This window comes from Quercus lobata, chromosome 4, assembly GCF_001633185.2.
Source record: "Quercus lobata isolate SW786 chromosome 4, ValleyOak3.0 Primary Assembly, whole genome shotgun sequence".
NCBI classification, from domain to species: Eukaryota; Viridiplantae; Streptophyta; class Magnoliopsida; order Fagales; family Fagaceae; genus Quercus; species Quercus lobata.
The window spans coordinates 35,023,630-35,042,864 of record NC_044907.1 but is presented as its reverse complement, the minus strand read 5'-3'; the positions used below and the strand labels follow the sequence as shown (position 1 = coordinate 35,042,864).

Below are 19,235 nucleotides of genomic sequence, written 5' to 3'. Positions count from 1 at the left end.
CTTGTAGTCCATCAAAGCTTATTTGAAGTATATTAAGGATGTTTCTTTTAGGAATTATTATTATTATTATTATTATTATTTTTTGAGAAAGAAACTAATGGATTTTATTAATGAAATTCAACTACATCCAATTATAAAATCAAAACAATATGTGATGGGACATCTTCCATCCATACTTGAAAATCTAGTATGCATAAAGCATTTTTAGCTAGACTATGAGCAACCCCATTGTCGTTTCTCTTAATATGAGAATACAACAATCTTACAAAACTGTTAGCAAACATTTTCACATCTTCAGTCAGCAAACCCGTTGGTGATAAACTATGCTCTTCTGACTTCATAGTTTGAGTCAGTCCAAGAGAATCACCTTTAGGATAGTACTACAAAATCCCAACTTAAACGCAAATGACAATGCATTGAGGGCTGCCAACGCCTCAATTTCTTAAGCCTTGTATGCTGGAGGGATTTTTTGTGAGAAAGAAGCCAAAATAGCTCCATTACTCTCCAGTATTCCCACTCCAATACTGGACATCTTTGCTTCATTTCTGAGGTGTCCAATGTCTTCTAGGGATACGTCCTCGCATAACAGAGAATCAATAGTGCGCTTTGAGTTACCTTCAAGAACAATGGCTGATAGACCACGTTCTTGAGCGAACTTAAGTGCTTCCTTGGCTGCAAAAGCCTCCACTGCATCAACAGAAAAGGGCAGAGAAATACTATTTGCCATGGATGCAATAATCCTACGATGCTCATCCCCTATAATTACCCCAACACCTGCCTTCTGCTCCTCTCTAAAAATTGCTCTGTTGAAGTTTACTTTGAACATGTGATTGACTGGAGGAGTCCACCCTGTGTGTTGATGAGCAAGGCTGCCATGGTCTGGAGGTTTTGGAGGAATTGAACATACATAAGATGCTTATGCAGACCGAGCATCTTGCAGAACCCGTAGGATAGGTTTCAGTGTAGCCACTACTAGGAATTGATTGGACCTTACTGACTGATCCGAGGTATTAATTGGAATCAACTCGCCTGTATCCATTTAAGGAGCAAGCTCCAAGATTCTTAGGCATAATTGTGTCATCAACTGCTGCATTAATTGGCTCCGGATTGCATGGATTAGGTGGCAAAAAAATCTTTACCTTAACTAGACTATTGATTGCATTACACTTCAGATTCTGTGCTAGCTAGTTGTTAGACTTCATATCAGGTACAATAGTCCGAGCCAATAATAACTCATCATTATTATTTATTTTTGCCACAAACGTGGACTTATGCAGCACTAATTCCTCAATAATTGTAGGCATTGAAACCATAACCAGCTGCATGGCTGTGGGCAGCAGTAAAAAGGACGTTACTTCATGAGTTGTAATTGAAGAAACTTTCCTGTGCACCACGTCAGCACTGCCCTCCTCCTCCGAGCTTGCTGTGTTCCTCCCTCTTTTCCCAGTCTTTGCCGTACTCCTCCTAGTTGGGCAAGACTGATTTCACTCATAATGCCCAGGCACATACATTTCACCTTTCCTAGCTGAGAGTAGGTCCAAATTGTTGCTCTGGCACTTTTCACCAAGTATCAGTGATTTCCTCCATATTTGTCGACATAGAATGAGTAGTAGACTCATCACAAAAAGAAAAGTGTTTCCCCAACCCCACAACAAAAAAACCCCACAAGCTCCACAGATATTCTTGATATCCCTAGAGAGACAAAAGAACAATCCCAAAACAAAACACTCATTTATGTAGAAGGGATAGACAACTTCTACTACTGAAGATAAGGAGGAAAATCCCCCTTTGCTTAACAACAGAGAGACAAGGAGGAAAAATTCATCCATTATCTACGCTCACTTAGACAAAAGTTTGGTGAGTGGAGCCATTGGAACTGAAGCATTGTGAAAAATAATTTGGATGAATTGAATTAAGTAGACTAAGAGTAAAAAAATTTTAGAAAATTTTTTGAGCCTATGTAATTCAATTATCAATTCATATCTACTTTTGTTAAACAAAAATGAACCCAAAACTTCAATGGCTAAAGGAAGGTCATTAGTATAATGTACAAAGACTTGGGAAAGTTGTAGATAATCTTCAATAGGATTCTCTTTTCCAAAAGCTTTCAAATTAAAAGATGTAAAGCTTCATCATAATTCAATCTTTCAACCTCATATATTGCATCTACTTCATGTGTTTTTAGCAAATGCATATCTCTTGTTGCTATGATAACTCTACTCCCTGGACCAAACCAATCATGCTTCCCAACTAATTTTTTTTAGTTGGAGTAATACACTTACATCATCAAGAACAAGAAGAATTTTTTTATGCCATAACTTATTCTTGCACATGAGAACTCCTATATCAACATCTTGCATACTCATACTTTTATCCAAAATTTGAGTAATAAGTTGTTGTAGTGGAACTAGACCATCTTTTTTAGAAACTTTCCCAACATTATCAAGAAAACTACAAGCTTCAAATTTATTAGACACCATACGAAAAATAATTCTTGCTAGAGTTGTTTTACCCATCCCTCCCGTCCCCCAAACCCCTATGATGTGAACATTGTTTGACCCCATAGCCAAAGATGACATGAGTGTCTCCCATTGAGAAATTATTCCTACGAAGTCTTTGGTATCTTCTAAGAATGAATTTCTCAATTTATGCCACAAGTCTTCCACAATGTTTTGGACAATGTATGACTCAAGCCTACAATAAAGAGACAATAACATGCTATTAATTTAAACTGCCAATAAATAGGTCCCAAAAAAAGTAGAAATTCAGTGTTCTATTCTATTGAATGAAACAGAAAATTGTAAATTAATTGGCTCAAGACAAAATTGAAAGAACTATGTACGTTTATGTAGTTTTGATTAAGGTTCAAAACGAGATCAAATATAAGAAATATATTTTTTGAATCTTTAAATCAAAGAAATATGTCAGATTGGATTATCGATTACCTATCTTGTACATACCACCCAAATAGATTAGTCACTTCTCTTAATGCATCTCTCCACGTTTGCACCTTCTCTATGTTCTCCTTAAATCATTCTTCATGTTCAGTAAAGGCTTGAGCAAAGGTTCTAGTATGTTTCCATACATTAGATGGATCCACATTGTAAAAAGTTGGCAAAACAATCATTCCTTTCTCTTTCATACATTCAATGATCTTTGCAAGTTCCTCCAAACACCAAGTAGAAGTTGCAAAGTTTTTTGAGAGGATGACAATTGCAAACCTCGATTTTTCTATTGCTTTAAAGAGCTCTACTAATATATGTTTTCCTCTTTCAAGATTTTCATCATCTCTAAAGGTTATGACGCCCTTCTTTTTCAAGGCCACATGTAGTTGGCCAATGAAACTGTTATGGGTGTCCTCACCTCTAAAATTGAGAAAAACATCATTTGACCATAAAGCCTTTAAAGTTATTCTTCCCACGTCTTCACCTAAGAATGCATGACCCAATTTATACCATAATTATCTCACAATGTCTTGGATAATTTTTGGCTCAGGGCTGCAATTAAGAGAGCACAATATGTGGTGAATTTACACCAACATTAAATTCAGGTCATATCTAGTGCACAAAACTTCCACTTTTGCAAGGTTTGGGAGAGGTCATGGTAGGCATTATATAGGACCCCAAAAAAAAAAAAAAAAAAAAAAAAAGAGTAGAAACCTAGTGTCCCACTATGTTGATTGAAAATTAATTGGCTCAAGACAATTAAACGAACTACAAAAACTTATGCGGGTTAAGTTTCAAAACAAGGCTATATATGAGAGGAGTATTATTGTTATTATTATTACTAGTCGCTAACCCATGCGATGCACGAGATAGTTAAATTTAAAATTACTTATATTTATAATAAAAAAGATAAAACAAATGTGTGACTGCATTAAAGATAAATTAATATAAATGAATCTAAATGCTTAGAAAGGCTTTTAGAATAATTTCCCAAAAATTGAAGAGATCAATTTGATACTGTTAAGGTCTAAAAAATAATAATTGTGACTTCTTAGGTTCAAGTATGCTATCTACTATAGTCAAACCTAAAACACTATTATGCCATCATAAAAAATAAAGGATTTTCAAATTTTAACATAAATATCATTCTAGAATCCCATCTATTCTTTTTATTCTTCTTAAACATGCACCTCTAAATTCTAATTAATAGGGAATATGAGCTTAAAGGAAATCAAATATCAACAAGAGCCTAATTAGCCCAGCAAAAATAAAATAAAATAAAAAAGAGAATAAAACATAAAAATAAAGATGGTAATTTTTTTTTATATAAAAAAAAAAAAAAAAATCAAGGCAATGAGAGAATTTTATGCAAAACCTACATTCATTTTTGCACCAACAAATCTATTCGACTTCATATTACATATAAATTAACGTTATTTTCTATTATAAATTATTACATATAAATAAACCTCATTACGTAAATATATTATACACTTATATGATTTTTGAGATCATTCACCTAACAATCTTCACCCAAGCATCCTCCTTATAGAGTCTCATCTCTTTTCTTTAAACCTGCATATGAACAATTTTAAGTGAAATAGTTTCAGCCAATGATTTCGAGTAAATAAAAGTCACTTTTGCCCAAATCTAAGTGCCATTTTTTTCTCCTTTTGGAGTGTGGGTGGGTTTTGCCTTTTGTAATTGCATGCTCTTACTATGCAAAAGTGAAGATTCTTTTCTTTTCTTTTTTCCTTTGGTTTTGGATTATTGGTTCTAAATTTGCATTACTTTGTTCAATTTCAAAGAAAGTAAAAACTAATTGTATTTTTTACCAATTTTTTAGTTGAACCTTTATTTTGAACTAAATTATTTATTTTCCTTCATTTTTAACTCAATTTTATTTAACTATCTCATGCATCATATGGTTTAGCGACTAGTTATTTGTAATAATAATGTTCACTCACTATAAAGATTACTATTTTAAGTAAATGATTAAATCCTGTGTTGGAGTATGGATAAATCCTGTGTTGGAGTTTGGACAAAGGAAAGGTATGGTCCTATTTCTTTTTTAATTTAAGACCAAAAGATTTTATAACTTTCCTTTTGGATAGAAATTTATAAATTACTTGTTGGTTTTAAGAACTTTCCTATACACCAGAGACGACTGTGGCTTGCCAATATGATGAGAAGGAAGTTCGACTGGTACCAAAAATAGATTCATGGTGTATTTATTAACAACTTTGAGCCAATCCCAATCCCAATCCCAATCCCAATCCCAAACTCAATTGAATGGATTTTTGTTTTCTTTTTAGACTTAATTGAATGGAATTGATTAAGGCAAAGCATTAACACAAGAAAAATGTTGATTTGATGGATTTGTGTACTTGTATAAATGTTAGCAGTGATGTTGAAATTTAGTGTTTGACATATTCTTATGGGACCAATATAAAGAACTTTTTTTTTGAGGGGGACCAATATAAGAACCTTTTTTTTTTTTTTGAAAAAGAATATAAGAACTTAATTCGCAAGTTTGCTGATAAAGTGCATTGATAAAGAGGGGAAAAAGATTTATTTAATATTGAAAAGGGAGAAAGCAAAGGAGAGAGTATATTGTAATTTTATATGTTTTAAATAATCTAACCAAAATTATGCATTTTTTTAATATTAAGTTAATTTCATTGTATCACGAGCACTTCCACTCCCCAAGATATGATTATTAATACAAGTACCATTAATTATTAATAGTAAAAAAATGGACATGATCAGATCATGGGTGTCTTATCTCCATCACGTTCCTTCTTTGAGACGGAAGCGGGTGGGCAGAGGCATAGTAGAAATATCTTGTCACCCTTATTAAAGATGACTTCAACACTGACGACGCAAAAACAAGAAAAAATAGAGGGATGATGATGAAAGTGCTAAAAGAGAGAGGATGAGTCATGAGTGTCTTAGGAATATGTATAAAAGTTAGATTATAAAACCATGTGTATAGAAATGACTAAATCGTATATAACATATTTTAAACAATATAATACAGTCTGGTGTGGGTTATTAAAACCTATTTCCACCTTTATCATTTCTTCCGAAGGAGAAAACTTGTAATACATGTCGGTCCAAGTAAGGTGGGACACTTTTGTCATTCTCACTAGTATTACTATTTTTTTTTTTTTTGGAAAAAAAAATGTTAGTAATACTAATAGATATTATACTTAATAATAATTTTTTTATATACTCAATTTTTAAAAAGCTCATTTAAAAAATATATATGTAAGGATAAGAGTTCAAAATTATATATTGGGCCTTGGGCCTTGGGCCTTGGTCGAGAACATTTATTGGTCCGAGAACTAATAAATAGTAATGAGAGTGTTAAGCTCAGAGTCCCATAAATAGCATGCAGACAAAAAGGTTGGGAAATGTGGTCCGAGGAGGAGTGTCTCCTTGGATAAATGAAGCACAGATCGAATGCATATCCTATCACTCAAAGTAACCTTCCAGGAAGCTCTACTGATAGGGGTGTGCATTACGAACGTACTGGAAGAATGAGAGCTAGGAAATATTTAAGAGAAAACTGCTGCCACCACATTGAATGTTCTGCAACTAACTTTCTAGTCACATTTATGTGGAAAAGACCTCTGAACAGTGTTGTATCGGCTGTCCCAACTCACAGAGGGCTAGAGAGGATGTCCGATACTACAAGCACTCGAGTAGTGGCCTGGATGATCAACAAATGAAGGGTCAAGATTATTGGAGGGGAGATATATAATGTAAGGGACCCCTAACAAACGGAGAATCGAGAAATCAATGGAGAAACACTGTAGTAATCAGGAATCAAACTTGTAATCAAACTAGTGAAAACTATATAAGAACTAATCTCCTCGGACTAAGACGAGGACGATTTTCCTTAGTTTAATCCAATCTATCTTTCTGTTCTAGTCATTTGAGTCTGCTTTACTTGTTATCCAACTCATTTTAACCCAGATTTTCAACATTCTCTATAAATTTATTGTTTTTGGGCCTAAGCCCATTTACCTTTTGGGCTAGGGACAAACCTGGTCCATACAATATAAATATATATATATATATATTATACTTTAAACGAATTTAGCCAAAAAAGAAAAAAATCAATTCCAAATCTAACTGTCTTTTGTATCTATAAGATTCGTTAGATATGAACATATTATATGATGATTGTTTTTTTTAATTAGCATACACCAATTATTTTTTTATTGAATGTGGAATTTGATTAGAATAAGAGACTTTCAATTTAAGCTAATTGTATTTCCTCAAAAAAAAAAAAAAATGTTTAAGCTCATTTACAATCTCTTGTTTCAAGGAAAGGCCCTTTGATTCCAACCACATCGCCTTTGTACATAAATTTATTTATTTTCATGTTTGAGGAGATATGTGTTTTTAATTGAGGGAAAGAAAACTCCTTTAAAGCAATTTTATTTTTATGAACATGTTTTATAAATTGGGAAACTTTATTAAATTTTACTATTATTGTGACAAACTGGAAAGTTGTCACAATTATTGTCACGATTATAAAGTTTGCTAGGAGTCAGTTCTTTCTCACACAGGGTGAGTCCTTTCTTTTTTTTCTTTCCTCCTACTCTACTGTCTATCCTTTTCAGATTATTGTTTTGTCAGCATGGACTCGGATTTTATAGAACGTTTACTGAGGGTTAGTTTGACAGCGGAGGAAGATGAGGTGATCATGGTTCATCCAAAGCACCGCAAGAAAACTCTAGAAGACTGGTCCCTCAGTTTGCTAGGAAGGTTTCACACGACCAAACTCATCAACTTTAGAGCTGCGGAAAACCATCTACGCTCTGCATGGAACGGTGTAAAAATTACAGATGTTGGGGACGGACTGTTTCGGTTTAAATTCTCGATGGAAAGCCAATTGAAGTGGGTTATTAACAATGGTCCTTGGAGTTTCGAAAATCATATCCTATTACTGCGAAGGTGGGAGAAAGGAATGACGGCCTTTTCGGTTAACTTCCAAACTGTTCCGATGTGGGTGCAAGTGTGGGGACTACCCTTCCATCTGATAAACAAGGAAGCAGGGATAGATATTGGACAAGGAATTGGTAGAGTCATTGAGGTAGATTGGAAAGCCATTGCCTCAGACCAGGCAAGGTTTCTCCGGGTCAGAGTTGACGTGGCCTTAGACAAGCCGATACGCCGGGAAGCCCCAGTACTCAGTGATAAGGTTTGGGTGGCTTTCAAGTACGAACGGCTATGTGGTCTGTGCTTCCATTGTGGCCTCCTTGGTCATGAGGCAAAAGCATGCAAGACCACGAAACTGAAGGTGGGGGGGGAGAGTCCTTATGGCGAATGGCTGCGAGCAACGGAGGATGTCCGGTCACAGACCAGCGACTCTCTATTGGAACAATCTCACCGAGATGGAAACCCCAACGGTTACGGCATTGATGGTGCAGAAACGGAGCCCCAGCAGAATTTTAATTCGGGCAACGGACACTCATATCATTCAACAGTGGAAAATATGGAGGCTGTTAAGCGACTCAGTATAATTAGAGACCTCCAAAAGTGAGTAGAAGTAGTAGTAGTAGTACAATTATGCTTCTTTTTTGTGATTATGCATGTTTTCTATTTTTGTAATATTGAAAAATCTGTATCTAAATTCTAATGCCAGTTTAATAAAAAATAAAGAGAGATACTACGTCTACAATATTTCTACAACATTTTTACAACAAATCACAAGTGGTTAGTTGTTATTGGTTCAAATTTCAAACTAACGCTAAGATTACTTTTTTGCCCCAACAATAACAACTAGTAACAACTTGCCACTTAGGATTTGTTGTAAAAATGTTGTAGAAATGTTGTAGACGTATCATTTCTCAAAAATAAATAATATGTCTACAACATTTTTACAGCAAATCTTAAGTGGCAGGTTGTTATTGGTTGTTATTGTTAGTGCAAAAAAGTAATCTTAGTGTTAGTTCCAAATTTGAACCAATAACAACTAACCACCAGTAATTTGTTGTAAAAATGTTATAGATGTAGCATTTCTCTAAATAAAAATTTTAAAAAAATCAACTATATCCCTGCCTTATCTCTATTTTGGTGATCCTTTTGTTAAAAGTTTTTAGTCCTAATGATTCAATTTGGAAGACTACTTTAAGTTCTTATTGAAATTAAATTTTTAGGTTGCTAATTTGGAAATAGTTGACAAAATAAGAGAGCTCATTTATGGGCAGGACTGATGACGCAGCTTAATTTTTTAATTAGTATGTAATACAAATTGGAAAAAATTTTGAAGTGCTATGAAGCATATAATATATAATTTTTACATAATAACACACTCTCAGTTCGGATCTTTCTGCAGCTTTTAGCTGCTATCCAGGTCTGCTACATTGTGAAATTAGGTTATCTGTGCTCAAGATCCCATATACCAAATTAGGATATCTCCATTCTTAAGCAGTATCATGTAACTTTATTAAGATTGGTCTGGGCAACTTTCCTATTAGAAGTTAAAACCATGGTTTATTGTTCAAGATAGAACTTCAGAAAGAAGCATTCTAAAAAATTGAATTTTCTGCTGGAAAAATTTGTGTCCATGATGTCACTTTGAATGATTCCAGTAGTTGATAAGTCATTTATGTTCTAGCACCAACTTCTATTTCTCAAGTTTAACTTGTCTTGGATAAGTTTTAAAACAATACCAAGGTGATTGTAAGGATAATTGGCTTTTATTACTTGTATAAATCCTTTACACTGTCTCAATATACATTCCATAAAAAATAGACTACCCTTAGCTTGGACTACAATTTTTCTGATCAGATTGCATTCATAAACAGTGTTTGGAAATTCTTCTCTGGGTCAGAGTTGAAATGGCTTGAGCAGAAATTGGATTGTTTTGATCCAAAACTATTGCAATCTCAGGGAATCAGATGGCTTTGTGATACATTTCGATTGCTGCTAACACATCCCACTGTTAAGGTGAATTCTTGGTTTTGACTTTAATGTGAGCATTCTTCAAACTTGGTCAAGGTCCAATTCTCCCTTTTGATAATCTTAGAATTTGAAAATTGTTTTACCAAAAGCATTTCTGACATGATTGGCTCAAAGATGAGTCCTTCAGAAGTGATTGTACCTTACCAAATTTCCCAACGCCTTGTTCCTATTCATCCCCCTCCTCTTCTTTGCCGATGTTATGTTTGGATCTATGTTTATTTTTATCTTTAGACTCTTACTTGTTTCAACTGTAAGGACAATGTCATTTCGTCTATGCAAACTTCTTTTCCAATTCAAAAAACCATATATAAATCAAATAATGGGTTTCAAATACTTAAAATTGGTATGTTTTGTTTTTCTTTTCTCTAGACAGACAGTAGGAATCTTTTTCCTGCTAATGTATGTCTCTTTAAGGAATCTAACTTGAATGCAGAGACTAGTGGTTTCTCTAGCATCTGATAAAGCTGTTTGGGATGTGATTTTGAGGAACACGTTAGTTCGGGAGTTTCAATGGACACCCTACGCAGGTTTTCACTATTCTCATCACATATTTGGTTTGTGTTAATAGATGCACAAGAAATGAATTCTTTTCTTTTATTTGTTTGGCCAAGTGACTTTTTCAATTGGAAAATACTGTCTGTCTTATGGCTAGATGCATCTATGTTGGTATTGGAGGGGATAATCACACCACAACAGTTGTGGCATTCCCTCATATAAAATTTCCTACTCTGTCTCCTAGAGAAGAAGAGTGGTGATAACTTCCAATGCAATTAGTTTCTCTAGTGAATGGATATGACTCTACAGAGGGTTGTGTTTGTTCCTAAAGTTACAACTCTCCGATTGGGTATAAGGGTGTATAAAAAGGCCCTGAGTATTCAGGCCATTTGATCCCTATCTCCTCTCATTTCTAGAGAAACTCTGCATGTGATTTTCACTCTCATGGGAGTTTCATTTCTCTAGAACCATCTCAACCATTAAATGGCCTTTGGATATTATGTGTTGGTGGTAGTGTTATCATATATGTTAATAAAAATACAACTTTGGAGTGGACTTGTAGCATGAAAACATCCAACAGGTGAATGGAATAGAACTATGGGAAGAAACATGGTTGTGGTTATTTGACATCACAAAAGAGACAAAACAGTTGTGCCCTTGCTGCTATAAAATTTAAGAGTTTGAAAATTATTGTTCAAGGCTTGGTCAATGAATGAATTTAAGAAGAAGCCCTTATGAAAGGCATCAACAAAACTCGGAGCATTGGATCTTAGGATTTTACTTGTGTGTGTGTGTGTGTGTGTGTGTCTTGTTCAAGACTTTGGCAGTGGTTTTTAGAAGTGCTTTTTAGAGCAATCAGTGGTTTTTTCTTTTTTCTTTTTTAATGCGGGTTTGGATTATGATTTTGGATTTGTGGAAGTTGAGAGTAACATCTTAGGGTCTTTTTTTGAGGGCTTGATAACATGTTGGAACAACAACTTAACTCAAAAGCTTACCCCAGAGGGTTTAATCCAACAAAATTTTATTACCACTTGTTACTCTAGTCAGTATTATCCTATGTGAGATTTGATCACTTAACCAATAACATGAATATTCCTATAATTTCTTTCTCATTTCTATAACTAACTTATTCTCATTTTATCCATGTAGTTAATTATGTAAGGCCTCTAATTTCTAATGAAGAACCAGGCTTGGCTACACGTATATTGATATGGATTCGGGAAGGAACAGAAGCAAAATTTGTGAAATTTCTGTCTCTAGTGAACGAGCTATTTCAACCTCCCAAGAGTAACAATCCCACAGAAGGAAACAAGGAGCAGATGGAGGAAAAAATTAGATCATCATTGCCTCTCTCTGTTGCGATCCTCCTGATTATGGTTGTGGCTCAAGTCCTAGGGGCTTGAATCACCATAGCATAAGCAGAAGAATGCAAGAATAAACCACATTATTTGATCAACAGTGGGGCACCATTAGTTGATGAGTACCTATTAAATTTCAGCATTTTTCCCCCTGTTTTGTATATGTTGCAATACGGTTATGTTTCCAAATATTTGAATTCCTACATTTGTTTCATAAATAAAATCCTGAAGGTCTTGAAGGAAAACTCACATACTTCCAGTCTCCTATAAAGGATATTATCAACCATGTTTGCCAAGTTAACTTCATCCATACCATTATCTGTTAGCAAATCAGCTTCAGCCTGCAGTATCCAAGACCAATTGAACAATGCTACATGCATCTCAGCTTGTGAACCCTGCATCTGAAAGACGCAGCGGGTCAAGTGCTGGGTTTGCTTTTTCTAGATTCATCTATGTTTTTCCACTCACATGAATGAGTTGCTTTCCTATTCTCAGGTCCAAGCAATATATATTGTCATTACCTCTCTATATTAAAAGCTAATTATCTTGACATTACCAAGTCTCTATGAGAGGCTTCAAAAAGAGGTATTTCTGCACATGAGGTATCGTTTTTCATATAAACATCAAATCATGTGGCCCTACCAACTTTCATGATCTACTCATTTCACTTGCATCTAGTATTCTTAAATCTTAAGTGCACCAAAAGAAAATATGCATGTTATAAAAGCACCAAATAGAACTTTCAAGGAGAAAGGTAGGACATCAAAACAGAACAGTAAGCACTTTGTAAAGAAAAAATTGGGCTCAACGCAATGCCAACTCGGAAATATCTTTATTTTTCTTCATTGTTTATAGTAAGAGAAAGTCTAGAGATACCCAAATCTACAACGTGATTAAGTATCACCATGTGATTGGTGAACTTAAAGTTTGCTTTAATTAATTTCATGTGACGGTCCCGTGTGTAAGTCCTATAACCCAATCACACAATAACAATCAAACCAAATCAATAATAAAACATCTAATCTTTTCAAACAAGTTTTCTCTCAGCCCCTGGATTTCTCTCTCTCTCTCTCTCTCTCTCTCTCTCTCTCTCTCTCTCTCTCTCTCAAACCGTTGGATGTCCCTCTCTCTCAATCAAGCTTTATCTCTTGGTTCAAGCCATTGCCACCACATCCGACGGCTGAAAACCCAAATCACAAGTTGAACACTAATTACACCACTACTACCGCCACCACTAGCCGAAAACCCAGATCTTTAAGGCTCTCTCGATTCAAGCTCTTGATATCTGGTCTTCTCTCCTCTCTCTCTCCAACTCATCATCTTTATCTCTCTCTTTAAACCCATGGTTGAAAACCCAAATCGATAGTGATCGAGTGGCCTGATCGGTCCAAATCTAAAAGAGAGAGAAGCACAGATGGTCACTTGGATTGGGTTTTCTTCGGGGTTTGTTGAGGATCTATAGTTTGATGATTTGGCTAGAATTTATAGAAGCACAAAGGTTGGGTTTTGTTGGTCTGATCGGTTAGTAACATTTTGCATTTTTAGTTGTGATTCGACGCACAAGGTGGCTTTGATTGTGAAGTTTATAGCTTTGTTGGTTATTTTGGATGATTTAGATGTTTTATTATTGATTTGAGTACTCTGTTCTTCGTTCTTCCTTAGTGAGGAGTGTTTAATCTGCTTTAGGTTCTATTTTTGATGAGTTTATAGGTTAGAGTAACGTCTGCACTAGAGGTGGGTAACAGAGAAGTAACGGAGGGAATCACAGGTGGGTAAAGTGTTAAAAATGAAACCACGGGTAGGTAAGTCAAATTAGAGACAAACCACAAATAGGTAAAGTGTAATTATCCCAAAATAAAATATAAAATAAAATAAAATTGTATAAGGGTTCCTAGATTACCTTTGTTCCTTCCCAAAGTCATTCGATGTAGCTACAATTCAAGAAGCTCATTTGATTGGAAATCTGATGGCAAAGATTTTGAAGGGTGCCCAGTACCAACTCCAATAAAAAAATCTTATGCTATTAGGAAGATGTTTGGGATCATGCATTAGTTTAACACCATGAATTTGGAGCACTTGTAGATAATTCAGCCTTGAAAAGGACTTAGGATTCCAATATGCCAATTTGGAATCAAACAATTCTAATATTATGCTTCGAACTGCCTCTGTTCCCTAAACAATTAGGAAAAAGGGATTAGTGTAAGTAGAAAAGCATAGAACTATTATAATTTAAAATGCTTTTCTTAAAGCAACAAATATAATAAAGTATTTTCTCATGTTATTTAAGTATAACATCATACTGTATCTCATGTCAGTAGGGACAGAGTTAGGATTTCGAGTGAGGGGGGGCGAGATAAACTCAAACCCAGATGCTTAAAAAATTTGTTATAGTCTAAATCTTCATATCGTAGCTATAGATTAACCCAAAGACTACCATATAAATATATATATATATATATATATATATTTTTTTTTTATCCAAGCTACTTATAGAAGAATATATATATATATTGTGTGTGTGCTTATTCCAAGCTTCTTTGGGGAACTTCGTCAAACACTTAAGCTGCAACTATCCTATGCAAATGTTTTAAGATAAATTTCATAAATCATTTAGAACCCAAATAGAAACTCACAAAAAGAATAAGATTTAATGAAAATTTGAATGAAGAAAGTGTATTTTTTGTGAAAGCAGGGAAGTATTGAACAAAAATAGAGCATGAAAATTCAAAACCACATTTTATATATTTTATATTTTGATTTTTTTCATTGGGCTAGGGGGGACCATTGCCCCCCTTGGTCCAAGCATAGCTACGTCCCTACATGTCAGCATATCGTTAATGTCTATATACAACCATAATCTAGTACGCTTCCTAGCTATAAAGGACTCCTGACAAACTTTGTCCCTAGCCATTTCTTGTACTGAATTACACATCCATAATTGTTGGTAATGCAATTTTATGAGAGATTTATCAATAAGAACCCTTAATCCAATTTTAGGGTAAAGAGGAAGATAATTTAGTATGTTCATGATGCTTTCTTGATTCTTGTGATTTAAGAAACACCCAATATTTAGGAAAATTTCCTTCTCTATTGCTTGTAGTCCATCAAAGCTTATTTGAAGTATATTAAGGATGTTTCTTTTAGGAAATTTTTTGAGCCTATATAATTCATTTATCCATTCATATCTACTTTTATTAAACAAAAAGGTACCCAAAACTTCAATGGCTAAAGGAAGGCCCTTAGTATAATGTACAAAGGCTTGGGATAGTTGTAGATAATCTTCGATAGGATTCTCTTTTCCAAAAGCTTTCAAATTAAAAAGATGTAAAGCTTCATCATAATTCAATCGTTCAACCTCATATATTGCATCTACTTCATGCATCTCTAGCAAATGCATATCTCTTGTTGCTATGATAACTCTACTCCCTGGACCAAACCAATCATGCTCCCCAACTAATTTTTTTAGTTGGTGTAATTCACTTACATCATCAAGAACAAGAAGAATTTTTGTATGTCATAACTTATTCTTGAGCATGAGAACTCCTATATCAACATCTTGCATACTCATACTTTTATCCAAAATTTGAGTAATAAGTTGTTGTAGTGGAACTAGACCATCTTTTTTAGAAACTTCACCAACATTATCAGGAAAACAACAAGCTTCAAATTTATTAGACACCATACGAAAAACAATTCTTGCTAGAGTTGTTTTACCCATCCCTCCCGTCCCCCAAACCCCTATGATGTGAACATTGTTTGACCCTATAGCCAAAGATGACACGAGTTTCTCCCATCGAGAAATTATTCCTACGAAGTCTTTGGTATCTTCTAAGAATGAATTTCTCAATTTATGCCATAACTCTTCCACAATGTTTTGGACAATGTATGACTTAAGCCTACAATGAAGAGATAATAACATGCTATTGGTTTAAATTGACAATAAATAGGTCCAAAAAAAAAGTAGAAATTCAATGTTCTATTCTATTGAATGAAACAAAAAATTGTAAATTAATTGTCTCAAGACAAAATTGAAAGAACTATGTACGTTTATGTAGTTTTGATTAAGGTTCAAAACAAGATCAAAGATAAGAAATATATTTTTTTGAATGTTTAAATCAAAGAAATATGTCAGATTGGATTACCGATTACCTATCTTGTACATACCACCCAAATAGATTAGTCACTTCTCTTAATGCATCTCTCCACATTTGCACCTTCTCTATGTTCTCATTAAATTGTTCTTCATGTTTAGTAAAGGCTTGAGCAAAGGTTCCAGTCTGTTTTTGTACATTAGATGGATGCACATTGTAAAAAGTTGGCAAAACAGTCATTCCTTTCTCTTTCATACATTCAACGATCTTTGCAAGTTCCTCCAAACACCAAGTAAAAGTTGCAAAGTTTTTTGAGAGGATGACAATTGCAAACCTTGATTTTTCTATTGCTTTAAAGAGCTCTACTAATATATATTTTCCTCTCTCAAGATTTTCATCATCTCTAAAGGTTATGACGCCCTTCTTTTCCAAGGCCGCATGTAGTTGGCCAATGAAACTGTTATGGGTGTCCTCACCTCTAAAATTGAGAAAAACATCATTTGACAATAAAGCCTCTGAAGTTATTCTTCCCACGTCTTCACCTGAGAATGCATGACTCAATTTATACCATAATTCTCTCACAATGTCTTGGATAAGTTTTGGCTCAAGGCTGCAATTAAGAGAGCATAATATGTGGTGAGTTTACACCAGCATTAAATTCAGGTCATATCTAGTGCACAAAACTCCCACTTTTGCAAGGTCTGGTAGAGGTCATGGTAGGCATTAAATAGGACCAAAAAAAAAAAAAGCAAAAACCTAGTGTCCTACTATGTTGATTGAAAATTAATTGGCTCAAGACAATTAAACGAACTACAAACACTTATGCATGTTTAGTTTCAAAACAAGGCTATATATGAGAGGAGTGTTATTATTATTATTATTATTATTATTATTATTATTATTATTTTGATCTGAGAGGAGTGTTATTTGAATATTTAAAAGAAAGAATTATGTCAAATTGGATTACCTATCCTGTAAATGCCACCCTTTGAGACTAGCAACCTCTCTCATGGAAATTCTCCATGTTTGCACCATCTCTATGCAGTCCTTGAAACATTGGTAGAACTGTTGTTCCTATATCTTTCATGCATCCAATGATTTTTGTAAGTTCATCCAAGCACTGTGTAGAAGATGCATAGTCTTTTGAGAGAAGCACTGTATAGAAGATGCATAGTCTTTTGAGAGAATGACAATTGCAAATCTTGATTCTTCTATTACTTTTAAGAGATTTGATGAAATAAATTTTCCAATCTCAAGTTTTTCCTCGTCTCTAAAGGTAACAATGCCCCTTCTTTTCAAAGCATCATACAGAGGGTTTGTAGAACTATTGAAGGTGTCCTCGTCTCTAAAATTAAGAAAGACAACATATTTCTATTGTGGTGTTGAAGAAGAAAATGATAATGAAGATGAGGCATTTTTAGTGCTCATGGAAGCCATTGGAAATATACTGGCAGATCTTGAGCCACAATAAAGATTTTTTTAAAAAATCAATTAAAATAGAAAAAAAATTAAGAGAAAAACAGAACAATTTGGTTTGGATTTTTCATTTCAGTGATGCATCCAATTAGTTTTTCTAAACCTAAAACAATACAAATTATGTAATATTTAAAACTATTCCCTATTTTTTTTTCTTATAAACTATTCCCTAATATGCCAACAAACTTAGCTTGTCACATTATAACAGTATTAAAAGAAAAACTTTTTTATTTGACAATCATATTTGCTAGCATACAGAGGAGAAAAAATTCAGATAAAAACCCAGAAACAAATTTTCATTCCTCCCATTTTCCGTCAACTTTCTCATCATTGGAATGGAAATTGAACTCAAAATAAATACAAATTTAATAAAAAAAAAAAAAAAAAAAAAAAAAAAAAAAAAAACAGAGAATTCACACAAAGCATTATTGCATAAGAGAAGAGAGGACCTTGAGGAGGCGGATCGCTTTGTCGTGGTTGAGGAGATGAAGAGGTTCAAACAATTGGTCTTTCCGTGTGCTCAGTTTATGAAAAGGGAAAATAAAAGAGACATATTGTATGTTGAACAGGAAAACTATGTTGGCATTGAGGAAAAGAGAGAACTTGTGGACACTAACGGTGACAACTTTAAACGAAATCTGGGGTTCTGTTCTCACGTAAAATCCAGAATTGGTTTCCGTTGGGATCGTCTAATTGAGCTTTCTTTGATTTCCTCGCACCTACATTCATTAAAGAAAAATATCAAAATTATGATTTTTTTTTTTTTTTAAGGCTATTAATGATTTCGTCATGAAAAAATCTCTAAAAATTACTAAAAAAAAAAATTAATAATACATATATCATCTGACTTTTAAACTTATACTAGCTGTTGATCCGTGTTTCCCACGGTTTTGTAAATATTTTAGTTTCGCCAAAGATTATTATTATCTGATGAGGCAACCATTTTCTAAAATGTGAGAGACACATGCATGTGTGGTGTGGATTCTAAATTTTCTAATGAATCAAAATCTTCTGGCGATGATGGGATGAATATGCCTGCATTGGGTTTTTCCTTTTTCATTTATTTTAGGTAAGCGAAATAAGCACAAGACTTTGATTCCTAACACATATACCAATCCTCAAACCCCCCATCATGTCCAAGTCACAAAAACCCATCATCTGTTTCAAAGGAATAAACCATAGTATATCTAAATAAATCTTAGAAATAGAACCATAATATATATACAAAAAGTACATTCCATTAAAATTTAAAACTGAAGTAGAAAAAATAAGAAGTAAAATAAATTGGGGAAGAGGAAAAACAATTTGTTGTGGATATTTTAGTTCATGGAGGGAAATAAAAGACATGGATGTGTGCAAGCAAAGTAATTGCAGCAATTGGTTGTTGTAAAGCTCTAAAACCTCTTAATAATAGAACACTTCTTAGTTTGTACTATTTGTTTTTGTGCTTGGGCAATGATCTCAAAAACACAATTCCAGCGTTTTCTTTTATCCTAACGACCACGACTGGCTATTCTTTAATGCCTTTCTCTTGTCTTTGCTTTTTTTGGTTTCTTTAAAGGCGGCACGTGGGATGAACTTAATTAGAGCTATATGAAATTAGTTAACTCCCCCATTAAGAAAAGGGAAGAAAGATTAAATTCCAGATAACTAGTAAAGTCTTGTTTACACTTTATTAAATTATAGGGAAATTTTTATTTTTGGGGATTAGGATTGTAGTGGAAATTTGATAACAATTACTCTCACACATTCTGGAGTTTTATTTATTTTTGGCATTTAGCCTGATTTTACTAACAATTTCATTAGTTGACAAAAAAACCAAACATATTTGTTAAATAACATCTCAAATCTGTGAGAAGAAGAAAGAGAGAACCCCCAAAGAAGCACCA

At 34.0% G+C, this 19,235-nt stretch overlaps 1 protein-coding gene across 1 annotated transcript; it reads left to right on the top strand.

Moving 5' to 3' along the window:
- Positions 1–7,536: 7,536 nt before the first annotated feature.
- LOC115984281 lies at positions 7,537–12,001 on the top strand. Its single transcript, XM_031107242.1, has 4 exons — positions 7,537–8,498; positions 9,770–9,911; positions 10,360–10,453; positions 11,571–12,001. Exons 1-4 carry the CDS (start codon positions 7,597–7,599, stop codon positions 11,822–11,824), a joined length of 1,392 nt encoding a protein of 463 aa, XP_030963102.1. The 5' UTR covers positions 7,537–7,596; the 3' UTR covers positions 11,825–12,001.
- The last annotated feature ends 7,234 nt before the right edge of the window (positions 12,002–19,235 follow it).